The sequence below is a fragment of the Cibotium barometz genome, chromosome 34 (genome assembly GCF_041138505.1).
Source record: "Cibotium barometz isolate CiBa-2024 chromosome 34, ASM4113850v1, whole genome shotgun sequence".
NCBI lineage: Eukaryota > Viridiplantae > Streptophyta > Polypodiopsida > Cyatheales > Cibotiaceae > Cibotium > Cibotium barometz.
The window spans coordinates 42624275-42650440 of NC_141079.1; the positions used below are offsets into that span (position 1 = coordinate 42624275).

The 26166-nt window shown below is 44.3% G+C and overlaps 1 protein-coding gene across 3 annotated transcripts in view; it reads left to right on the top strand.

Annotated features, from left to right (window-relative positions):
* The window catches only part of LOC147619044 (uncharacterized), a 105567-nt gene extending 79819 nt beyond the window's left edge, over positions 1-25748 (top strand). For 2 of the 3 annotated variants that reach the window (XM_086774260.1, XM_086774261.1), the window contains 3 exons: positions 7131-7299; positions 24832-24962; positions 25334-25748. In XM_086774260.1, the coding sequence (XP_086630386.1) occupies positions 7131-7299; positions 24832-24962; positions 25334-25516 (483 nt within the window). In that variant the 3' untranslated portion in view covers positions 25517-25748. The remainder of the gene's footprint in view (positions 1-7130; positions 7300-24831; positions 24963-25333) is intronic. The other variant, XR_015262013.1, reaches the window with a different exon arrangement.
* Positions 25749-26166: the final 418 nt, after the last annotated feature.

The window sequence follows — 26166 nt, forward strand, 5'->3', positions numbered from 1 at the left end:
GTCTCCTTCCCAAGTATGTAGGGCCGGAGCCCAGTGAAATGGTCATTGAGGATCCACCACAAGTGGATGAGCTTGAGGAGATCTTGCAGCCAGAGCAGATTGTGTATCACAAGGAACGCAAGCTTGCTGCAGGCAAAGTTGTGAGGCGTTACCTTGTGAAGTTTAAGAACTATCTTCCCATTGATGCTAAATGGGTAGATAAGAGTTCTTCAAAGATTGCCCGCATGTGCTTCAGACATATTTGGATGCATTTCAGTTGCGGACAACTTTTTAGAAGCGGGGGGGAATGTCACCATTTGGCCACCCAAATGGTTCACTCTTGCTTTCACACTATGTACATATTGGATTGGTGTCCATGGCTTATGGAATATGCCTATGCAGGTGATTGACAGGTGTCATGCTGTATAGTTGGATATGATATTCCGCTGGGACTTGATGTTATCATGCCCGGAATATCTGGAGGACTTGGCTTTCCCCGCTGGGACTTGTGCCTTTGTGTATATGCCCGGAAACGCCTGGAGGACTTGGCTTTCCGCTGGGACTTGTGCCTTTGTGTACATGCCCGAAAACGCCTGGAGGATTGGCTTTCCACTGGGTCTGGTATTGCATATACTTGCCTGGAAACCCCTGGTCTTATATGGTTTCATGAACGGGAATTGCTCATGCCAATGCTGCATTGCATAGCATCTTTATGTGCTTGCCTGCAAATAAAATTGCATGCTGTTTTCATGCCTGCATGACTTATGTGTAGTTCCGGGTAAGGGGACGCCCGCCCGTGAACCGTGCGTGTGAAACTGTCTGCTGACATGGTTGTGTGGCATGTGAACAGGTGGTAAGTATTTCCCGATCTAGGCTCAAATAGCCCTTAGGACTTGGCCAATATTTATAAGTGAGTGCGTTCCCATTTCATTAAAGTTTGGGCGCCCAAAAGTCACTTATAAATTATGACCTCTTCCAAGTTCACACTCACTGAAGTCCCGAGGCGGACAAGACTCAATGTCCAGGACCTGATCCTCCCCTTTTACTCATAAATGGGCATCTCCCCATGTCCCTTCACCTGATTGGACCCCAATTCACTTACTTATTAAGAGAAATTCGTGTTTTCTCTTCATGAGGATTTTTGGAGGCTGAAAACTCTGTTTTTCCACCATTTCTCTCCATTTTCAAGCTCTCCATAGCCATACCCAACTTGCTAGGGTGTTTTCCAAGCCTCCAAGAGTGTTTCCAAGTGCTAATCACTCTCCTACTCACTCCCAATGACTGAAATTCAGCAAAACAGCTCTCATTTTTGCTGTAATTTCTGGTCTTTTTGCTGAAAACCCTAATTTCAGCCTTCCTTTCTCAAGTTGAACCATAGGGGAAGCTTTCCCAAGGTTCCCTTCATCCTCTTGAAGACTTTTGTCGCGAAGGATTGCGGCAAAACGAAGATATCAACACTTCTAAAGCTTCCAACGCGAAGGCTTCCGCTTGCAACAACTTCTATGAAGACTGGTAAGCTAATTGGACAATGTGTTGTCATTACTTACTCAGTAGAAGGGCAGGACTCCTTGTTTAGCCGCCCTGTGTAGTATTTCTCTTGTCCTATGTGCTCTTGAAGATGTTGCTACCTTGCTTGGTAGAACATAGAGCCAATGGTAGAGAATATGGGCACTGAAGTCGGGCCGGGCATCAAGGCAGCTCCTTGGTGATCTACATCGACATACCATTGTTTTCTAAATGCTGAATTTCATATGCATTGGCATGGAGGATTTGGCAATGGATGCCCGTGAAGCTATGTATTGAATTTCTCCAATAGTAATACAATTTACTCAAGGGAGGGGTCGGCCGTTCCGGCTCATTGTGTGTCTCTTGTCAAATTCAGCAATTTTACTTCTTGTATTTGAGCAAGTGTCCTTCAAATCTTAGTGTATTTAAGTGTATTGATTAGCATTGTGTTCAACCAAGTTACAGCATCTGTCTTGACCACAAATGGAATGCTAGGATCTAACAATGCTAATATAGGTGCTTTCTTCACGTTAAGCTTGAGAGCTCGAAAATCATCATCAAGCTTCTCGTTCCAAGAGATTGGGCTGTTGGACTTATGTCCTCTTCCCTTAAGGATGTTCGTGAAAGGTACTGTTAATCCCTCACCGATTTCTTAAGAAAGACAATGAATCCTAAAAAAGCCCGAAGTTGCCCTATTGTTTGAGGAACTCACCAATCTAAAACCTTATGTATCCGCTTAAGACTAAGCTCATCCCATCTCGAGAAATCTAACATCCTAGATAAATGAGTTCTCTTTTAAAGAACTCACACTTTGTATACTTGGCATACAACTTCTCTCGCCTCAAAATCCTCAAGATAATCTAGAGATGTTCGACATGCTCCTCTAGAGTACGACTATATATCAAGATATAATCTAGAAACATTACCACAAATTTTCGTAAATAATCTCTAAAGAGATTATTCATCATCTGCTGGAAAGTAGCAAGAGCATTCGTGAGCCCAAGAGCTAACACGAGAAACTTGTAATGGCCATACTGCAGGTGGAATCCCGCCTTAAAGATGTCTTCCTTAGCTATCCATATGTGGTGATAACCAGCACGAAGGTCAATCTTCGTAAAATAGGAAGCTCCCTGCAACCTATTAATCAAATCATCTCCTCTGCAACCTATTAATCAAATCATCTCCTCTGGGAAGGGGATATCTATTCTTGATTGTAACTTTATTCAACTTTTTATAGTTGACACAGATTCTCTAACTTTCGTCCTCGTGCTTCAGAAGTACTGGTGTCCCCCAAGGAGATTTACTCTTACAAATTTGTCCAATCCTAAGATATTTCAACAACTGTCGGTCAATCTCATCCTCTTGGAGTTGGCTCATCTTGTAAGGCGCAATGCTCACAGGTTGGGTCCTTGGAACTAAACCAATCTTATGATTAACCGACCGACTGGGCAGAAGACTATGAGGTAACTCAGTTGGGAAAACATTGTTAAAATCTGCCTTGATGTCCTCTAAAGCTTGTGTCTCCCATACAGTAGGACTAACTGAATTAAACTCACAATTAGCATCAGATGACTTGGTATCTAGAACACATTGAAACACTTCATAATTAGAATCCTTTACTATATTATGTTCAATTGAGTTTACAAGAGTAGAGGATGGGACATCAAAATCACCTTGTAGAGAAAACTGGACACCGTTCATGACAAGATTTTTTATGACCCTTCCAAGCTATCTGTGGATCGTGGTTATGAAACCATTCTTTTCCTATAATAACATCTACTCTATCCAGATTCATAATCATAAAATCTAGTGGCTCTGAGTAGCTCTGTATAGTTATAGGGAACTGTATAGTTATAGGGAACTGAGACACCCGCCGATCCCGAAATTGTGCGTATGACGGCATATCGTCACGATACTAGTGATCACTTAGCTACGTCTCCACTCCCAACTTTTGCACAAGCTTGGCATTCATGAAGTTGTGAGTACTCCCACAGGCAAAAAGAATGTGTATAGTTTTCCCTATGACTGACCCATACATCCATATTAGGTTTGTAGGATTGAAAACTTTCATATTAAAGCTACAACCCTTGCAAGAACCTTGATCTAAAACAATAGTATGTATGGAGGTAATCTTACCTTTAGCCTTGGTCGCATGGGTTCTCTTTGACTTTGACTTGCCCTTCGACTGTGGGCAGTTCGTCCTCATGTGCCCTTGCTGACCACAAGTGAAGCACCAACCCTCCTTATTGTACTGAAGAGTCAGCTCCGCTTTCGTTGATTTCTTGAATTGGGGTCACCCGTAGTCTGCAACGACTCTGGGTCACCCGTAGTCTGTGCGACGACTCTGGGTCTCTGCAGGAGTTTGTGAAGTCTTCCCATGCTTAAACTTCCGTTTACGTTGGGATTCTACTTGGCTTGTCAATGAGAGTTGTTGGGGTTTCTTTGGTTGTTTCTTCGCTAGTGTCTCATAAAAAATCTTGGCAAATTGGATGGCATCATTCAATGTTTTGGTTTAATTATTCTTGATTTGGAGCTGATATCCATCAAGCAATCCATCCACAAAGAATCCCAAAGTAGTAATAGGATTCATGTGAGTTGCCCGAGCTTGCGACTCTCTAAATTTTTGCAAACATGTGTTGAAAGGTTTTTTCTTCGTTTCTAGGGTTTTAAAATTGGACACAATGAGTAGGCAAGGGCTTTTCCTGTTAGGAATCCTTGTACCATGTGAATCTTTTTATCTTCAAGGAAAGGATGGAACTCAAAGTGCCGGCCTCATCTGTGAATCCAAAAGTCAACTATGTTGTGAATCTTCTGTTTCCGCTCCCTCGTATAGGGCTTTGGAGTAAAAGAGGGCGCAACTAAAGCCATTCCAATCCCCCCCCCCCTTTCCCCCCTTCACCAAATCCGCCAATGTTACTTGCATAACAGCAATGGCGTTGGTAAGGTTCGTAATCTCTTGCTTAAGTGAGGTTATCCTTGTGTCGAAGTCGACTTTAGTGACTAGGTCATCCTTGCATCAAAGTCGACTTTAGTGACCAGGTTATTGACCGTCACATCGTCATCCTGATGGTTGTCGTCGAGTTTAACATTCTCGTCCATCACACAGTCGTTTTGTAAGTCATCAGCCATGACAATCCCAAGGTAAGTTGCTGCTGCTCAAAGAGCTCGCGTGTCGAGATGAATTGCTGCAAAAAGCCCGCTCTCCCATGAACTCAAGTACCAATCCCGCTCTTGGACGTTGGCCGTGTACTTAAAACCCTCGTAACCAGGGAGATGGACTTCGGATGTGGAGAACTCACAAGCAAGCCCCCCTTTTATACTAAAAGGTCAAGTAGTTTACTTGCTTTTGGGTTTTTTCCTAAAAAACTAATGTGCTTTTCAATTTTAATAAAAAAACCCGCATATGCTTTTATTGACTTATAGCTTTCCACCCTCTTTTTCCAACCTGCACCTGTTTTTTTCTCAGCTTGCACATGCTTTTTTGTTCTGCGCATCCCTTCTTACTGCCCTCCTGTGCCATGCTTGGCTTTCTCGGTTGCGTTGGATGCCCTGTTGTGCTGTCCAGGGCTGCCCTGCGAGCCTTGGCTGGCTTGCTGGCCTAGCCTGGCTGCTGCACAGAGCCACCGCCTAGCCTGGCTGTTGTGCAGAGCAGCTGCTTAGGGCTGGCTGCCCTATGGCTGGCCTCCCAAACTTGGCCACCTTGCCTCTCTTGCCATCAGCTCTCAGCCGCTTCAGGCCTTTGCTTCAGGGCATTCGCTACAGCAAATCGCACATAAAAACATTGCTATTCTCATCTCTCTGCAATCTTTGACACCAACAAAAAACCTCGTACAACTTCAGTAGAGCAATTCACTTTTGATAGACAGAGAAAGAATACCTGGGAACTCCGATATATATTATGCCTAGACACACATACCTCTTCAACCTCTGCGTTAGGGTTGCCTTAATACCAACTATAAAGTCCTCAAAATCTACCCTAAACACAGCTGAAAACCAAGGTTAGTCCTAAACCAAATCATGAGGTAGCAAGCTAGCTCGTCTTCGAACTGCGACCGGCATCCATCGATCTTCCTCGAGCGAAGGCTAGGGCTTCTTGCACAATCCATAGGCCCTTGTCTAACTCCGGCATCCCATATCACTGAAGCCTGCCTAGGCTTTCGACATGCCAACCTAGGTATTCGCCATGTGTGTGGCATGCAGATGTCTGCTCTCCTGGTCCAAGCCAGATCTTCAGTGGTGCTTCGGCACAACTGCGTCTCATAATAATCCAAGCTCTCACTTATATAGTGATAACTACGCCATAAATAGCTAACTTGCTATAAAAGGCCAGTAAGCTTGTTTTATCAATCCAAGAACCCTAGCCAAGTATTTGCCTGCTAATCCCTAATCTTGGGCCCCCCTAACCTCGTTGGATTAGATCCCTAATCCATAGATTTGTGTCCAGGTACATAACATCTTAGAACTTTCTTCACTAGTAAGCATAAGTCTAGGCTCTTTCCTGAGCTGTCCTTACGCTCTCCAACTTGAGGAGTTTGTGCGTATCTTGCATGAAATCACGAGCTTGCGGGTTTTGGATTTTACTTATTCCGATAGCAATTGGCGATGATTGGGGTTGAAAACCGTACATAAGAATAAAAGGGCTATATCCGGCAGCTGAATGCTTATGGCTTTTATACGTGAATTCTAAATGTGGAAGATACCTTTCCCGCTCCAATCGCCTCTTAGAAACATAAGCCCGTAGCATATCTTCCAATGTCTCGTTTGTCTGCGAGTCTGATCATGACTCTTTGGATGATTCGAGGAAGACATGCTTCACTTTGTTTCCAGCTTGGCAAATATAGCTTGCCAAAACCCTATAGTGAACTTCGAGTCTCGATCACTAACTATTTCTTCAGGCAATCCATAAAGCCTAAAGGACAGGACCACAGATAAAGTAACCAGCTCATGACTCTTAATCGTAGATCGTATTAAGAGAAACACCATTTTGGTAAGTCTACCCCGTACCACCTAGATAGCATCATGCTTGCGATGCATTCAAGGAAACCCAACAACAAAGTCCATCGGATTGCCTGGAGTTTCTCCCCGACACCTGCAAAGCTTGTACAAAATCATTTTTACATGGGTAATAAAATACATTTGTTGTGTTAGGGGGGAGGCGGGGGGGAGGGGACCTTTGGGCCCCGATACAGTGTTATCTGCTCTATTTTCATTCGGTATAGTTGTGATGGTTGATTGTGTTAGTAAGTAAATGATTGTAATCTCCAAGATATACACTGCCCGTTATAGTAAGCCAAGTACTCACTATGATGCTAGTGCCTGAAAATTGTCATGTTTTTTATTAAAGCCAATGCTAAGGCTTTTAGCAATATGCATTGTATGTAAGAATAAATTTTGAATGTATTCTTTTGTTTGCTTTGTTGCATTTTTTAGCGAGAGCATTTTTGAGAAATTGTAATGCTATGGAATGTGCTTCCAAGCTAGGCTTACTCATGTGCAATAGCATTGATTTGATTTAGACACATTTCACTCATAAAATTGAGCTGCTTTTGAAGTCTTGCTTATATAATAGTACATGGCATGCTTTCGATGAAGCTTAAACTTTTATTTTTCTTGCGGCTAGTCAAAGTTCATTCATGTTATACTAGGTCTTGGCACGAGGTCCCTTAGCAGGAGGTATACTCCGTATCTTATCTAAGGGAAAGGAAGATGTAGACAAAGGAAGAGAAGATGTTAGTGTACAAACATCTCGCATCGAATCGCATGTGAGCATGGATGGTAGTGTGGAATGCTCACGAATAGATATTCTAATTGCAGGTAAGCATCCCAAACCTTCAACTTCATTTTGTCTTAGTATGTGTTTTCTATAAAAATGCATGTGCGTGTGCGCGTGCGCGCGTGTGTGTGTATGTGCGTGCGTGCCATCAGCTTCAATAGCTAGATCTGATACATCTAGATTTGTTTTTCCACTGTTTTTAGTTTTGTGAGTTAATGAGAAACACTCTCATGAGGGTGCTTCTCTCTGTACAGTAAAGCAATAGAACAATGGTTTTACACGAAAAAAAGTGTGCGCATGCATGCGTGCATGTGTGTGAGAGAAAGAAAGATTTTATTAATGTCTACAAAATACCCAATGGGTCTATGAGACCACCATCTGTTACAAAAGTCGCATATGTAGACTTTGAACATGGAAACAAAAAGAACTAAAAATGAAATGAAAAGAACACCCGGGTGCTATGCAGGCCTCCCATGTACATGTGGTGGTGAAAATCCTGGAGCAAGATGACTAGGGATACCGGATCTCATCATCCAATGATGGTACCATCCTCCTCCATAAGTGAGCGGAAGTGATACAATAATGTCTGGCATATCTCATCATGGAACGGAAAATAAAATAGAAACATAACAAAACTATCTCACTGGAGTGATACAAAACTATCCGTGGAAATCTCATCATGGAATATCATGAGCATGAAACATGAGAGGAGCATCAGCCCCCATTAGATGGTATACCACTCTCCAAACTATCACGCATGGGGCTAATGTGTATCGTTGAGAGGTCTCCCTTAGCTATGCCACATGGAAAGGTAGCTCAATGGTGATTGAGCATGTCCTGGATTGGGAGCTGATGAGGGGATCATGGCCGACGTCCAGGGGGCCGAGGGCATCAAGCACACTTGAATTGGGAGCCGGTCCGAGGTAACGCCTCTTGGGCGAGGTGGGTCCACGGATCCATTGTATGGGTGTTGTCCTCTTGGGTTTGGAAGAAGCTGGTGATGGTTGGCTGGCGAGGGAGGGTCGCGTTGCCTAGGGGTTTGAGCTCGAGTAGGAAGAGCCCTAGGCAAAGCTAGTCTGAGAAGTCAATGATCTTGGAATAGACAATGAAAACCTCCCACGGATTTCATAATATACTAGGCAGCAGAATATGTAATGCTACTTTGTCTCAACCTCTGTGTGGCATAATCAGCAGATCCTCTCCTACTTGGGCCCTCGTATGAGCTCCCCATCTCTAAAGACGCTCTCATCTTTTTCTATCTCCACTCTGAGGCGGTGGAATGAAACTTGTATCTATCCATGGCATGGGACATGTGAACACCTAGGTACCTCGGCTGTTGGATGAATCCATCCACAGTGAGCGTGAGGAAGTCTTTGTAGAAGGGCATCGTTGGTCGGAGCTCCGAAGGTGTGATCCATCTGCAATGTAGTGGTTGAGAAGATCTTGCTTGATAATCCGGTTGGTGTCCTCATGAGAGAGCCGGAGAAAAGGGGAGTCCAAATTGTAGTGAAGGTGGTGGGATGCGGTTCATAAGCACATATCTTGAGACCACATGGAAACTTGGCTACCATACTCTAGGGTGGCCCTCGAGTGCTAGCTATCTCGAGGACTCCAGGGCAAAAGAAAGAAAGAAGAAAGTTATATTAAATGTCTTCAAAAGACCCAACGGGTCTATGAGACCAAAAGTGATACAATAGTGTCCATGTAATCTCATCATGGTACAAAAGAAGAGAGAGAGAGAGATTCTACTAAAGACCCAATGGGCCTATGAGACCAAACTGGTACAATAATGTCCATGACATATCTCATCATGGAACGGAAAATAAAATAGAAACAAAACTAAGCTATCTTACTGGGGTGACACAAAACTGTCCATGGAATCTCATCATGGAATAACAGGAACATGGAACATGAGAGGAGCATCACCCCCCAATAGATAGTCTACCACTCTCCAAAATATCAAGCATGGGGGGAACACTGGAATGCGGAGACCCGGTCCGAGGTAACTTTTCTCGGGTGAGGTGGGTCCGGAGTAGCCCGAGGTGGGTCCATGAGATCCACTCTATGGGTGTCCTCCACCTCTTCGGTCCAGAAGAAGCTGGTGATGGTTGGCTAGCGAGGAAGGGTCGGGGTGGTTGGGGCCGAATCTCTCTCAAGAAAGTGTTCATATGTCTGCGGAGCTCAAGCAGGAAGAGCTCTAGGAAACGCTGGTCCGAGAATTCAATGATCTTGGAGAGTGGACCAAATCCCTCACGAAACAGATAGTGAAACCTCCCGCAGATCTCATAGTATACTGGCCAGCGATATATATAATGCTCCTCTATCTCAACCTCTGTGTGGCATAATCAGTAGATCCTCTCCTCCTTGGGTCTCCCCTCTCCTCCCTGGGTCTCCGTATGAGCTCCCTTGCTTTGTAGACGCACTTAGCTCTAATTGTCTCCACTTTGAGGTGGTGGGATGAAACTTGTATATGGCCAATCGCAATCCGCATGGCATGGGGACATGTGAACACAGGTTTCCCGGCTACTAGATGAATCCATCCTCAGTGAGCATGAGAAAGTGATCCTTGTAGAAGTGCATCTACGTTGGGAGCTCCGAAGGTGTGATCCATGTGTAGTGGGTGTAGAGCATAGTTGTCAAGGTACGAAAATACGATACCGTATGGGAATTTTTGGTACGATATGAAATTTTCGGATACCGTACGATAAAATACGGTTGTTTTTGTTTTACACTTACAACCTATGGAGCTTCAAGCTTCAATGTGAGGGAAGGTTGGGAGGGGAGGAGTCTACAGTGCTTGAGGAACCAGAACATGGATATGTGTCTCTCCCAATTGGATCTCCCGATTGTCTCCAAAAAGAACCTGATGGGTAATGCAATACCAAAAGGTCTCCCAGTGTAGCGTTTATGACTAAGGGACCGTCCTTGCACAAATACGAGCAGTGCATCTAGGGTGATAGGTTTAGGGACTCCTCTCTAGATCAAAATGGCCATGTCCAAATCTTCTCTCTCGTACATAACTTGAGAATCTAACCGTCTAGCCTACCTATACCAGGGATCTCCAAGTGATGTAGCAAGATTCTCTCATCCTACCAATCAAATGTACGCTACCAGTCTACCTTGCCAGATTTTTTAGGTCTCTCAACAACCCCATATGGAATACTGAGTGGACACGAAAGTTGCGAAGTATTGTGAGCATTTGGGATCTTCGTTAAGCAGGGTTTGTATATTTTTTTTAAGCATTTGGAATTTTTTTTTTTGGGGGGGAGGAGGGGACTCGAACCGTACGAACCGTATGGTACGAATGGGTTCGTGCCGGTACGAGAAACAACTATGGTGTAGAGGCTAAGAAGATCTAACGAGAGAACCCGGTGGTGTCCTTACGAGAGAGCTAGAGAAAAGGGGAGTCCAAACTGTACTAAAGGGATGGGAGGTGGACCATGCGGAGCCTATATATTGAGAATCAACTGGAAACTAAGGCATACCATATTCTAGGGTGGCCTTCGAATGCTAGTTGTCTCGAGGACTCCAAGGCATGTCTCGGGTACCTGCTGTGCAGGGATCCATGTGACTTATGCAATGGAGGTATGTGACTGTCTAGAACAATGCATCCACTACCATCGGGGCTGTAACAAACTTTTACTGGATAATCTGTGGGATTGATGGTTTGTTGCGGATCATACTGGAGAACATCATGACTTGGGGCCTCTCAACTTGCTGCCAATCCTCATCGGATAAATTTGGCCCCCAAAAGGCTGCTCCATAAATCAAGGCTGGTGTGATGTGGGTGTCGAAAAGCCAACCCTTCGTCTTGGGCTCCTGGAAATGTGCCTGGAAGCACTGGCGCTCAGGTAAGTTGAAGGCTGCATATCCCCGTGTCACTCTAGCATGTGCTACGGGAAGCATGGGCCGCTAAAAATGACACCGAGGTAGACATAGGATGAGACAATCTCCACAGGACTCTGTATGTGAAGCTCAATTTGGATATGAAGGGGTGGGAGGTATTGAAGACCATTACTGTGTTTTTACCAAGGTTAACAGAGAGGTGCCGGTGAGTGCAAAAGTCTTGTAGGGAATCCAACTGTCTCTAAAGCCCCTCAATGAATCTGAAAGGTGGACGATGTCATCTACATAAAGTAGCTCGAGATCTCATCGTAGAGGCCAAAAAGAGTGGGTGATAGTGTCTGTACCATATTTCTCAGTAGGGAGTGAGGGCCTCTGTTGTGGGTGTGCCCGCCCAGTTAGGAGTTTTCTGCATTTTTCCTCACTTTCCATATTTTCCCTGGTTTTGGCTAGTCGTGGGGGGGACCCTTTGAGCTGGCCGACTGCTTATCCCCTAGCCAACTCAGTTTTGCTGCTGGCCGACTCGAGTCTCTATTGGCAGGGGTTGTCGGCCTGTATATACCACCCTTGCCCCCCACTCAGTCTTGTACCGTATCTCTTATGTATAGTAGAGTTTATACAGCTTTCTCTCTCCTGCAGTTCTGCGTTTTTGTTCTCACAAGTGTTTGTCTAATTTCCGCTATCCATTCCGACATGGTACCAGAGCCCCAGGTGGCTTGAAGCTTGGAGACAGTGAGAGCTTGAGGGTTTGCTGTTTTTAGGTGCTGATTGGAGAATTTCTGGGTTGTTCAGGACGTGGAGAAGCAGGTAGAAGGTGGCCATCATTGCTGGACAGCCACCTTGCATACCAGTTTCAGCCTCAGCCCTCTTCTTCATTTTTTTTCTCACCCACCCTCCCTTCACAAGACCTTGTGAACCCCCAAGATGGTAGATTTTCTCGAGATGGTTGAGAAGCATGTGAAGATCCCCACCCCCCCGACATTCCTGGTGGAGCGACGGTTGGATGGGACCAACTATGGCATTTGGAAGGTAATGATGGAGTCTGTCTTAGAGTCTTATGATTTGGTTGATTTCATTGTGGTTGGAGTTCCAAGGCCAGAGTTGGAGGAGGAGCTTTCACTGTCCACTAGGAAAGAGCGGGAGGCTCAGGCACAGTTGTGGGATCGTGTCAATGCCCGTGTGCATTCTTTCATCTTCCTTAATTGCACACTCCAAGTGATCAATCACATCAAACACATGACGCTGGCCTGAGGGATTTGGCAACACTTGGATTCTTTGTACAACAAGGTATCACCCATGAAGAGAATTTCCTTGGAAGTGCAGATGCACGTGATGAATCCTGCAAAGTCTTCGATGATGCGAGAGCACATCAACAAACTCTAGGCTCTTTAGCAGGAGGTTCTTCAGGCTAGGAAGAAGATATCTTCAGAGGATATGGCCATCACTTTGCTGTTTCATCTTACCCCTTAGTACTCAACTTTCTATTCTTCTTTGATCACCAGTGGGAGGCTCAACATCATTTACATGGGAGGATCTCGTGCTGATGGTTTTGGACCAGGAAGAGCGGTTTACGAACCCTCCACAAGGTGGAGATTTTGAGGCTTTGACTCGCCACAACAAGGACAAAGGGAAGTCTTCCTTGACGAAGTCTTCTGAGAAGAAGCCCGACTCAGAGGGTGATGCTTTGAAGGCCAAGTTGACCTATAACCATTATGGCCAGAAGGGTCACTATTGGAGGAAGTGTTCTCAGCGAAGCACCGAGAAAGGTGCCGATTCCTCAACTGCAGCTACAAAGGCTCCGAGCTTCATCTTCTTCGAGCAGGGAGGTAGTTGGTCTCACCGCTAGGGATACTCGGGAGTGGATTCTCGACAGTGGTGCTTCCTTCTATCACCAGCCTCGACATTTCGCAGTATGAAAGGGGTCTGGTGGACTCCAGGATGTCTAAATATTTGGAAAGTACAAGCTTTGGGAATGGGGGATTATCCTAGAATACAAAGGACCACACTCCTAAAATTTAGTAGAGTTTCTATTTTTGGCCTGACTCCGATGGAAATTTTGTTCGCGTCATTACATCTGGAATTGAGCGGATACCAAGAGTTGGCAAAGTGCCTATGACAAAATGTCTACTAGTTGGGATATTTTTAGAGGTAAAGATTATGGAAGAACCCATCTCTTAGATTGGTACATGTGGCAAGAAAGTGGATCAAGTGAGACAAGTGGCCTCACACTTGTCACTGCAGCTATTGTGTGGCTCTCCACTTGTCATTGTAGCCTTCTCTTGCCATTTTAGCTCATGGGAGGCCCAAATCTATAAATTGGAGCCCTCTCTCTTCATTAATGGAGGCTCTCTTGTTGCACACTAGCCTCTACCACCGTTACAAGCTGCCCTAATGATGGCTACTCTCTTTCTCTCTCTCTTGAAGGCTGCCCATGAAGAAAATCGGCTGTTGGGGACTGTTTTGGAGGCTTCCATTGCGGAGAAATACTGAAGGCAAGGGTATTTAATCATTTATTATGATTTCTAGCCATTGTACTTCTTGTACCAGCCCTTGTACTTGCTGTACCAGCCATTGTATTGGTTGTATCAGTCCTTGTTCTTGTACCTATTGTACCAGCCATTGTACCGGTTGTATCAGTCCTTGTTCTTGTACCTATTGTACCAGCCATTGTACCGGTTGTACCAGCTTTTGTACCTATTGTACTTATTGTACCAACCACACTATACTAGCTGTACCAACCATTGTACCTACTGTACCGGCTGAATGGAGAGTTGTACTTGCTGTACCAACTCTATTGCATGAACACCCGTGGTTTTTGGGGAAGAATCAGTACCCACACGGAGGTATATGGATTATATTGTTGGTTCAGCATTTCTACAGCATGTGTTCTGGCTTGGTTGCGTCGTGTTGGGCTGTGTTATGGCATTTGTATATGGATAATCCGACATCTCCCGTGGGGAGAGTAAGGCCCTCTCAGCTTGTACATGATATTATTCTCCTTGGGTAATAAAATACTCCAAGGGGGGAGTTGGCCCATTCCGGCCTCTATGCAGTGTCACACGTGCAAGCTCCATTTTCAGCATTTGTGCATGTTTTGTCCAGCTTTAATGTTTCATGCAAAGTGATGATGGATATATGTTAAGGCTATGGCCATGTTTAAATGTTTTAATATGCATTGATGGTATCAACAAGTGTGCCAAAGGCCCTGGTCCCCCGGGCACCCGCAAGTTACACCTTCCCGAGAGTTATTACATGATCTTGGACGGCAGACATGTCACATCTTTATTGGTGACAAATTCACTATCTCGATTCACAGTGAGGGCAGATTGGAGATTATTCGCGATGGCAAAGAGGGGAAGCATTCCTCCCGGGTTCTTTATGTTCCATCTCTTGGATTTCATCTTTTGTCAGTGCATGAGGTTTGCAAGACTAGCATGCAAGTGGAGTTTGATGTGCATTTTGTTGCTTTCCGAGACAAAGCAACAGGCAAGTTGTTTCGGAAGGCGGAGTGGAGAATGGGATTTACAAACTGTCAGCACTCTCTTCTCTGACAAGTACTCAGCTCGGTGATTTGTGGCATTTCCGTTTTGGCCACTTGAATGTGGATGCGTTACGATGGGCTTTCCGAGACCAGATGGTGAATGGCTTGCCTGATGTTGGCAGCAAGCAAGGACACTAGTTCTTGCATTCATGGGAAGCAACACAAGGAGTCTTTTTCGAAGCAGGCTACTAGGCGGGCTTCGAAACTTTTGGAGTTGGTACACACTGACTTGTGTGGACCTATGCAGATCCCATCTTTGGGAGGTTCCTTGTATTTCATGCTGCTTGTGGATGCTTGTAGCAGGTTCAAATGGGTGTATTTTCTTTCCCAGAAGGACCAAGCCTTTGCTTGGTTCAAGGTTTGGAATGTTATGGTGGAAAAGGAGTCTGGAGTGTAGGTGAAGACTGTTTGGGCTAACAAAGGAGGGGAGTTTTCTTCTAATGCTTTTGTGCGGTTTTGTGTAGAGCATGGCATCAAGCGGGAGCTGGCCAATACAAGGTCGCCTTCAGAGAATGGAGTAATTGAATGTAAGAACCGGATTGTAGTGGAGATGGCGAGGACGATGTTGGAGCATCGTGATCTTCCTCGTCCACTTTGGGGAGAGGCTATGGCTACGGCTGTCCATACCCTCAACCGATCTTTGACGACTTCAGTACCTAAGATGACTCCATATGAGGCTTATTTTGGTAGGAAACCAGATGTCTCTCATTTCCGTGTTTTTGGGAGTCATGTCTATGTTCACATTCCAAAGAAGTAGAGGCGGAAGCTTGACTCAAAGTCCCAGAAGCTTGTTTTTGTGGGATATAACTCTCTTTCCATAGGCTACAGGTTATATGACCCAGAGCGGAACGAGGTTGTTGTCAGCAGAGATATTGTCTTTGATGAGCATGTTTCAGCTTCCACTGTTGAGGAGCCACCACTTCTTGGAGAACCAGATGAGCATGAGGATGATTCGTAGATTATTGTTCCAGCTAGCTAGCCTCGGTCAGTTGTAGAGGTTGAGCCCGAGGTTGGAGATGAGCCCTAACAGTGGTAAGAGGCTCCGCGTTCTGTTGGAGTACCAAAGTGGTCGTTGGACTCCATTTGGGAGCCGGGTGTTACGGAGTATCCCTTCGAGTTTACCATAGAGGATGGACCTCCAAGATCGCACCAAGTTCGTGATAAAAGTCAATCAAAGGAGCTGTTCAGGTGAACTATGCATTGATGTCTCGTATCATTCGGGACAAAGAGCCTACTTCAGTTAAGGAAGCTCTTTCCCAGGAGACTTGGAGAAAAGCCATGCAAGTGGAACTTGAAGCCATAGAGAAGAATAACACTTGGGAGTTGGTTACGAGGCCGTCAAAACGGTCAGTCATTGATGTCAAGTGAGTCTACAAGACCAAGTATACGTCTGATGGGTCGGTGGACAAACACGAGGCCAGACTTGTGGCTAAGGGCTATGCTCAGCATCCTGGCATCGACTATGAGTACACTTTTGCACCGACAGCTAGGATGACAGTTCTTGCCCTTGTCTCTTTTCAGTAGTGGCCTGTGTATTAGATAGATGTGAAATTTGCGTTCTTGAATGGTGACTTGTAGGAGGAGGTGTATGTTGAGCAACCTCCAGGCTTTGAGGTTCCGGGATCAACAGGTATGGCTTACAGGTTACAAAAGGCCTTGTATGGTCTTAAACAGGCTCCCAGGGCTTGAAATTAGAAGATTGATTCTTTCTTTCTTATTAGAAAGGGTTTCCAGAGATGAGTTGCAGATCCGAACTTGTATCTCTTTCGGGAACGTGGTATGGTCACCTTGATTATCTTCTATGTGGATGATCTTATTCTCACTGGCGGTCATGTGGAGCACATAGCTGTGACCAAGGCTGCCTTGTCAAAGGAGTTTGAGATGACGGACTTAGGCTTACTTCATTTCTTTTTGGGATTGGAGATTTGGCAGACCCAGAGGAGGTTCTTTGTTTCTCAGTAGCGGTATGTTCTTGAGTTATTGGAGGCCTTTGGGATGGAGAACTGCAAGCCTATGTCATCTCCAATGGACCCTAATACCAAACTTACAGTACATGATTGCTTGTGAGTAGGTTGATACCTCCTTGTATCGGAAGCTTGTTGGTTCATTGATTTGGTTGCTGAACACCAAATTGGACTTGAGTTTTTCAATGGGATTGTTGAGCTCATTTATGCAGACACCTTTGAAGACTCATTGGGACGCAAGATTGTGGATTTTGCAGTATCTGCAAGGTATAAAGGATCTCAGACTTTTCTATGACACTGGAGGGGGAATGAAGGACCGAGTCAGTCTCCGAGGTTGGAGTGACTCTGATTGGGGAGGAGATCCAGACATGAGGAGATCTACATCAGGCTATAGCTTTACCCTTGGCTCAGGAGCTATTTCTTGGAGTAGCAAGAGGCAACTAACTAATGCCTTGTCTTCTGCTGAGGCAGAGTACCAGGCTACTTGTGAGGTGGTGTGGTTGCGGAGGTTACTTGGCGAGATTGGGTTTCCACAGAAGGAACCCACGGTCATCTAGTGCAACAACCAGAGCTGTCTTCCATGCCCGAACCAAGCACATAGAGATACAATATCACTTTGTTCGTGAGAAAATCTTGGCTGGTGACATCTTGCTTATCTTTTGTTCGACGGAGGACAATGCGGCGGACCTCTTCACGAAGCCTCTACCTCAGTAGATACTCCGTCAGCACTCCAGCTCATTGGGGTTGGTTCCACATCCAAGAGCTTAGAGGGGGTGTTAGCAGTCATCTCTTGTCTGTACCATATTACTCAATAGGGAATGAGGGCCTTTGTTGTGGGTGTGCCCGGCCCGGTTAGGAGTCTTCTCCATTTTTCCTCACTGTTGATATTTTCCCTATTTTGTGCTAGTCGTGGGGGGGACCCTTTGAGCTGGCCGACTGCTTATCCCCTAGCCAACTTAGTTTTGTTGCTGGCCGACTTGATAATATCCAGTCGTGGGCTAGTCCAGGGGTTGTCGGCCTGTTTGCAGTGGCCGACCAACTGCCCAGGGTGGTATATATACCACCCATGCCCCCCACTCAGTCTTGTACTGGCTCTCTTGTATATAGTAGAGTTTATACAGCTTTCTCTCTTTTGCAGTTCTGCATTTTTGTTCACACAGGTGTTTGTGTCATTTCCGCTGCCCATTCCGACAAATAGATGGCAGCTTTGTTTCACCCCAATAGTATTGGAAATCTCCTACGATGTATCTCTTGGGCTCTCACTCATCCGGTGACGGACTCATAGAGGGCGGTGATGCTCCAAACCATGTTAGATGGGACTCCTATCTCCTATAGACGGTGTAGAAGGCTAGCTCGTGATAAGAGTATCAAAAGCTTTGAAGAAATCCACAAAGAAGTAGTAAATCCTCTGATGTCCTGTTGGACTGTCCTCGAGGATGGTAGGAGGGTGAAGATGTGGTCAAGAGCTCCTCCAAAAGCATGCCTGTCTTGAGGCTCTTCATCCTTGTCTCTCTGCAAATGAACTGAGCTCCACCTCTAGCACCATTCCATAGAGTTTGGCCAATGTGTGGCCAATCATGATCGTCGGCATGTGAGATGTACTCGGTAGAGAGTCCCTCGTGATCTTGGGCTTGCCCATTACGTAGTCTACGAATGGAAGACCATGCCCTTTGTGAAGGTGGAGGTGGTGGGGGTAGAGGTGGCTGATGGGAGATATCATAGAGGGAGTGTGCATAGGAGTGCCATGTGTCTGGGAAGGTGACAGGCTGTGGGGGGGGGGGGGGGGGGAGGGGGGGGGTGTTCTCGTATAGTTTCCTCCAAGGCTCTTTGCAATTCGGCCCTAAGAAGAGTCGGTATAACTCATCCTCTTTCTGAGCGTAGAATTCTCGTTTCTTGCGTTGGATGAGGCGTTGAGAAATCTATTAAGCCTGGCACTTCATGATTTGCCCAATCCATACCTCATGCTTAAGACGGGAGCGTGTGGCTTTGCATTTGTCATCATAACAATAGTTAAGCATGGATGGACCAGTTGGGTGGCCAAATGATGACATCCCTCCCTTCTTCTAAATAATTATCTGCAACTAAAAAGCATCCAAATATGTCTGAAGCAAATGCAGGCAATCTCTAAAGAACTCTTCATCTACCCATTTAACATCAATGGGAAGATAGTTCTTAAACTTCACAAGGTAACACCTGACAACTTTGCACGTAGCAAGCTTGTGTTCCTTGTGATACACAATTTGTTCTAGCTGCAAAATATCCTCAAGCTTATTCACTTGTGTGGGATCCTCAATTACCGATTCACTGGGCTCCTACCGTACATACTTGTGAAGGAGACTCACATGAAAAGCATTGTGTATGACTAGGCAATGCCAACCTGAAAGCCACTTCATTGATCTTCTCGATCACTTGAAAAGGTCCATAGTACCTGGTTACAAGCTTAGGGTATGCACCCTCTTTGCCAGGCCTCTTTGCAAGTCTTGCTTTCTCAAATTTCAACAATACCCAATCACTCTCTTTGATATCAAATTGCCTTCTATGCTTCTCAGCAGTCTTTTTATGTTTGCCTTGTGACCTTGCAATGGCTGTCCGCACCTGAGCAAAGGTAATATCCAAGCCTCTTACATACTCATCAGCTGCAAATATCTCATCCTTTCTGCGAAGGATGGGTGGCAAAACCACCTTACCATAAACAATTTTAATTGGGGCTTTTCCCATAGATGCATACACTGTGTTGTTGTATGCAAATTCCACAAGTGGTAAGTACTTCTCCCAAGAAGACTTCCGATTTGCCACATAACATTTCAAGAGATCTAACACGGGTGAATTTGCAGCCTCACTTTGTCTATTCGTTGAAGGATGATAAACTGATGAGAAGTCCAATTTGGTATCCATATTATAAAATAAGGACTACCAAAAGAGACTTGTAGTCTGGGGATCTCCATCTCCTACAATGGACTTCGGCATTCCATGATGCTTGAACACTTGTGCAAGATCTATTTTAACCATTATGCTCAACTTTGATGGAGTGAGCTTGCTAAACTTGTCCACAATTGTCCAAACAGTATCATTACCCTATTGGGTTCGTGTGGCAAGTCCATAATGAAGTCCATTGTAATACTTTCCCATGGCTGTGTGGGAATAGGCAATGGCTGAAGCAAACCTAGTGTCTTTTGCTTATTTTTTTTTTTTAAAAGGAAAGAGACTTCTATTAAGTATGAAAAAACATACAAAATCACGGCTATAAGCCGGAATAGAATAGAATCACCCCAATATGTAAGGTGTTTGCCTATCAAATTTCACCTTTTGACAGGTGATACATGCACGTACGTATGTGTCTATGTCCTTCCGCATACCTGGCCAAACGAAATACCGCTCAATCATGTGCGTAGTAGGCATTATGCCTCTATGACTAGCATATGGAGGAGCATGGCACTCATCCAAAACCTTTTGCCTCATGTCAGACACCACACAGAGACAATTATCTTTCGTAAGATAACCCTCTTTGCTCACATATAAAGCATGTGCATGATCAGTCATCAAATCAGTCCAAATAGTGGCAAAATCAGCATCCGTACGATACAAATCCACGCAAGGCAGACAAGTCTCCATGAGAGGCAACCTAGCTAGCCGCTATGTACAACTTTCGTAACAATGCATCTGCCACTACATTCTTCTTTCCTGGGGTGTGCAAGCTCTAAAAATGAACATAGAGAGGAAATTGGCCATCCTTATATGCTTCTTTGACAATTTAGTTTGGGTAAGAAAATACCTCAAACTCTGGTGATCTATCTTCACAGTGAAATCAGTCCCAAGAAGGTAATGTTTCCATATGATTAATGCATGAATTACAGCCAAGAGCTCTTTCTCATAGATGCCAAGAGAGAGCCTTGCATCATGCAATCTATGGCTCTATAAGCCACGGCATGTCCCTCTTGATTAAGGACAACTCCTATACAATTTCTAGATGCATCACATTCGACATTGAATGGCTCTTGTAAATCCGGAATGATCAACATTGGACCATGTGTAGTTGCATCTTTCAATTTGAGGAATGCATCTCTCTCTACATTAGTCCATTTGAATATTGTCTTCTTCTTTGTCAAATCATGCGAAGGAGAAGCAATCCATGTAAAGTGCCGAATGAACCTGCAGTAGTAAGAGTATAATCCAAGAAAACTACGATCTCATGCATCGATCTCAATTCAGGCCATTTGAATTGCATCAATCTTTGTAGGATCCATCTACACTCCATCTTTGGGCATATTGTACACTCCATCTTTGGACACAATATGCCCAAGATAGTGTATCTCTGACAATAAGAACTCACTCTTCTTTGCATTTATAAAGAGTTTATACTTACGGAGTTCTTCAAAAACAATAGCCAAATCAGCGCTATACTTTTCTTCGGTCTTCGAGGATGTCATCAAAGAAGACACCTGTAAATTTCTTGTACCAATGGAAGATGCAATCCATCATTCTATTGAATGTAGCTGGGTATTCATAAGAGCAAAAGACATAACAAGATACTTATAAAACCCAAATGGTGTCTTGAAAGCAGTTTTATGTACATCCTTAGGCACCACACGCACTTGATGATACCGACTCTTGAGATCAATTTGACTAAAGCATGTGGATCCATCTGACTTGTCAAGGATGTTGTGTATGTGTGGAATTGGAAACCGATTCTTGATAGCGAGCTTATTCAAAGCTCTATGATCCACACACATACGAAAAGATCCATCTTTCTTTTGAACCAAGAGAACCAGTGAACAATATGAGGAAGAGCTTAGCCTTCTCAAGAAGCTCATTTACCTGCTTCATGATCTTCTCTATTTGGGATGCACTCACACGATAGACTGGCCTATTAGGTGGTGAGCTATCCGGCACAAGATCAATGTGATGATCTTCCGGTCGTATGGGTGGCAACTCATTTGGTAACTTAACAAAACAATCATTGTACTCTTGCAATGATTTTAGCCTATCATTACTAAGAGTGTTTTCATGCACATTACTTTCTTCAACATAATCTCATACAAAAATCAAGTACGTAGAAACACTCTTTTTCATTTCTTAATTTGTACATGGGATACAATGGGGATAGTATCATCCTCTTCACCAACATCAATTACATGTTCTCGGCCATGAAGGTGATTCTATTAGTCTTGTAAGCCTTGCATGGATCAATGCACGTGTGCCAAGGCTTTCCAAGCAATACATTACAACCATTCAAAGGCGTTACAAGAAAGTTTTCATTATCTACATAGCCTTGAATGTGTATGCGCAACTTGCCAATAATTGGCATAACCTGCACTTCTCCACCAACAAGGGCAGCTCGTGCTTCAATTTGAGGATCCATGTTCCCTACTTCAATACCCAAAGCAGTTGCCAACTGTGTAGATATGAAGTTCTCAATTGTACAATCATCAAACATGAACAAAGCGGGCTGATCCTTAAGCTGTCCCCAAGCTTTAGATACAACCCTATCTTTGCTATCATGTGAAGTATTGCCTTGCACATCTGGAAACATATGCACATTGGGCTTTGAGGCATTCGCATTATCATGCCTCTTCTTGTTTGGGCATGCATTTGCGATATGGTCAGTGCTACCACAAGTAAAGCGTTTCCGCTCGCTCATATACTGCTTTTTCAGCTCTGCAATAAGACCATAGTCTTTCACTTGGAAGGGACGCTTCTTGGTAGGCTGCCAATATTAGGAACACACCACCCGCTTGTTGATGGTGTGCAAGTGGCGGTCCTCCAAGGTAAGAGATGGACCTGGTAAATGCCATGGAGTGCACGTGGCCGACAATTGGTTGTAGGTAGGTACTTCCATCAATGTATCACTATCGTGGAGTGCCACTTGTCACTTGTCATGACAGCTGAACAGTTGGCACTTGTCAGCTTGACGGCCAACACTTGTCAATAGCTTCCGGCACTTCTCAAACATTGAGCCAGGCAATCTGACAGGCTATGACTAATGCAACTCATACATTAATTGAGGTGACATAGCACTCTCCCTTGCTCCCAACATTTACCCAACGTCACACTCCCCCTCAAGTGATAAACTACTACCACCATACATACATTGGATCTACACTGGTTTATCACATGTGCCTTGTAGGCCACAATGTTTGCGTTAGGCTTGAAGTTTTACTAGGAATACAATGAGCGGGTTAAATACAAGGTGAGAGAGGTGCCCTCTCAACTTTACTCAGTGATTCTGTGAGTCTGAGAGCCCAAGTGGGCTCTTCACACACCATATTCGAATTTTGGTTTACAACACATGCGTGCTCATAAAGGCCGCTTACAACAACAAAGGTTACAAAGTTTTTCCAAAAGGGAAATGTGATGATGCCCATGGAAAGGATAAATGCATCATGAAAATGAAGATGTCGCCAATTTCTCCCTTGTCAACATCTCCCAAAATACCCATGAGGTTGCCCACCTTATTTTAGGGCTATATTTACACCTTCAAAACCCTAAGGTTTTAATAAACCTTATCTTTTCCTACGGTGCCAAGTGCTGGAGACGGCTGTGGAGGAAGTCGCCATCGCCTTTGGAGGTTGCTGTCGCTTGCTGTTGTGTGTGGCTTTGCCTGCTCGCTGCCTTCTTAAGGGCCTCTTCCCACAAGCAGAAGTATTTGCTTTATTACTTTGGAGAACTTCTTTACAATGCATAAAACTTATGTAGACCAAATGCTGAACGATCAAATGGGTTGAAGACAACTGTGAAGCCACTTCAGAGAGCTTTATGCACACCCAGATCTGTTAAGGAAGATGCAATATTGAAGGCTAAATGCTGAAGATAGCTTCCGGCTGCCTTGGGACTGTAGCACAAAGAGTGCTTGGCTGAATAGATGATGCACAAGACCAAGGCCTCAGGCACACATACTTCTGCGCTGTTCTACTGCTGAATTCTATGAAGAATGAGATGATTTTATGCAAGGGCTGAGGGGCTTCTTATATATTCCTATTTGCTGCTGGTGGGTCATGAGAACTGCTGTTGGCCTTTAGAAAATGCTCACGACTGCAGCAAATGATTATTTTATGACATCACTTCCACACGTGTGGTGCGCCTTGTGGCCTGCTGGCTGCTGGCTGACTGCATCTGAACTTGGCTGACTGGCTGTCCAAACCATGTAGGGCTGCCGACTGTGTATAAGCCTCTTGTAAGCCCCTAATGGTGGAGCCCATGGTGGCCTACAAGACAACGTTCATAGGCTGGCCTAGAGCCTTTAATCCCTTTTCTAAACAGGCTATGAAATGCTTCTAAATCTTTGCTATGCTAAGGTGACCTATATGCACTGACTATTCTCCAAGTGGGTTAAGTGACAGACTATGACACCCAAGACTTGGAAGGACCTACGTAGCTCGTGCCTGACATGTCCCTAGACTAGGGCTAAAGCAAGGCCATGTGTTGTCAGAAATCTTGATGCTATTACATACTAACAGTTGTCTACTCCCTGTAAAGCCAAATGCGTGAATGAAGACAGAGTCAATAGGAACTGCTGCCAACACTTTGCCATATTTGGAGAACTTGCATACCATTTAAGGCATGTGTGTGGAGGGGATTGGCTGCAAATTTTTGCCAGAATAATGTGTGGGATTGAGTGTGTGAATAAGGTGTGACATTATCATAACCTGTAACCTTTCTATCAAGCTCCAGTCTAGTAATGTGATGCCACCCACATATGAGGCTGATGTCCGAACCAATAAGTCAAAGAGGAGGTATTTTGTTTGGACCTGCTGGAAATGTCCGTGAAAGCATTGCCCTTCCAAGCATGCAGAAGATGCTTATTCCCTTGACAATCTAGTCAACTTTCCCATGACAATCTTGCCTCTACACCTGGTTTCATATTAAAATTTGGGCCTGTGAACACCATCCCTGATTGTTGAATATGGAAGTGTCTTTTTGTATCCCCCCCCAAGGCTTGCATCAGAGACCATGACTGTGGCCTTTGCAATATTGGCACTCCAGACTCTATATTTATTAATTTTATTTATTTTTATTTATTTATTTATTTATTTTTTTTGGGGGGGGGGGGGGGGGTGGAAGAGGGAGAGAGGGAGTCTGTCTTTATGTTCCTACTTCTGTTGACTGTTGACTCTCGACTTTAATAGAAGACTTTTTTGGGGAAAAACAGGTCATGTAATGGAAATTCTGTCTGTTTATATGATGACAAAGTTTTATCATTCTGTTATGTTAACAAGTTTTATAAACAGGAAAGGTTGCAGTGTCAACTTGGGGTGTAATGAACTGGATAAATGAGGCAGTTAAGATTACCATAGCTGTTCCTTCCACTACATTTGAAAACCTTTTTGGCTTGAAATTATCTGAAGGCTACTATTTGAAGGTCAGCACTTTTCAGTAAATCTTATTTGTTAAAAAAACTTTAAAAGAATCTTTCTTACAGAATAATCCCTCCTGTCCATGGGTGGGGAGTATGGACATGCAGGATTTCCTGTCCATCCCTGATGGGTGAGTATGATGGGGCCATGTTCTGTAACTGAATGCTGGCTATAGAACAATCCCACCCCATTCCAGGACAGGGGGAGTGTGGATGGGTAAGATAGCTCATCCATCTTTAACACGGGCGGCTATGATGGGCCCTGTTACCAGCCTTACATAGACTACATAGTTGCAGACCACAATCAAAAGCATTTTAGATACGAACCTAATCATATCATGTGTGACCTTGATGTTTGGTAGTCACTTATTGTGCAGATTCCAGTTTGGGGCACATTGGAGCATCCACAAGTTGATTGGAAGGCTGCTGCACTGGGAGTAGCTCAATTATCTCTAAAACAACGAGTTGGCAAAATTTTCAGCAACGTTATGGAAATATTTGATTCTGATGAATCTGTTCCTGATCCCATTGATACTGTTCCTTGGATTCACAAGCCTTAGGGGCTTTATAATCATGTGTAACGAGTCATGTATATATCATTGCAATTCTTTTTGAGAGGAGCAAACCTGCTTTGATATGTTTCTTTGGCAGTATGTAACAATACAAATACTGTCAGTTTGTGATGAAGAGTAGGATTGGGCATGTGGATTAAGCTGAGTTGGAGAAATTTAAATGTAAAAAGGGATTAAGTTGAGATTATAAGGATTAATAGATGTTCGATGCCATTTTGAATTCCTACTGATAGCCTGTCCATACGAGCTTGCGTCGACACATTGTGAAAAGGAAAAGTGACGAGTATTATAAAATTTCATGCTATCTTGATAGGTATCTGAGGTGGTTTGTAGATCCTCTTGATTGTAGACTGATAAAAATATACACCCATACTCTGCTTTCAAAGATTTGAGTACCTCCTTATACTTTTCCCATTTCTTCTTATTCCTGCACTCCCAAGGGACATGTGGTTGACAAATGTATTTATAAGTCCTTGTGCTTTCCTAGGTAGGGTGCTTGAGCTAGTGCCCTTCCTACTTTTCTCCTTTGAGATCCAGAGCTTTTTATCCTTGTTAAAGATGCATCTTGTGCATGATTTAGTCCCTAATGGGCAAACCTTGGTTTGAGGATGCCATTTTCCTCAATTGTGCTCTAGTAG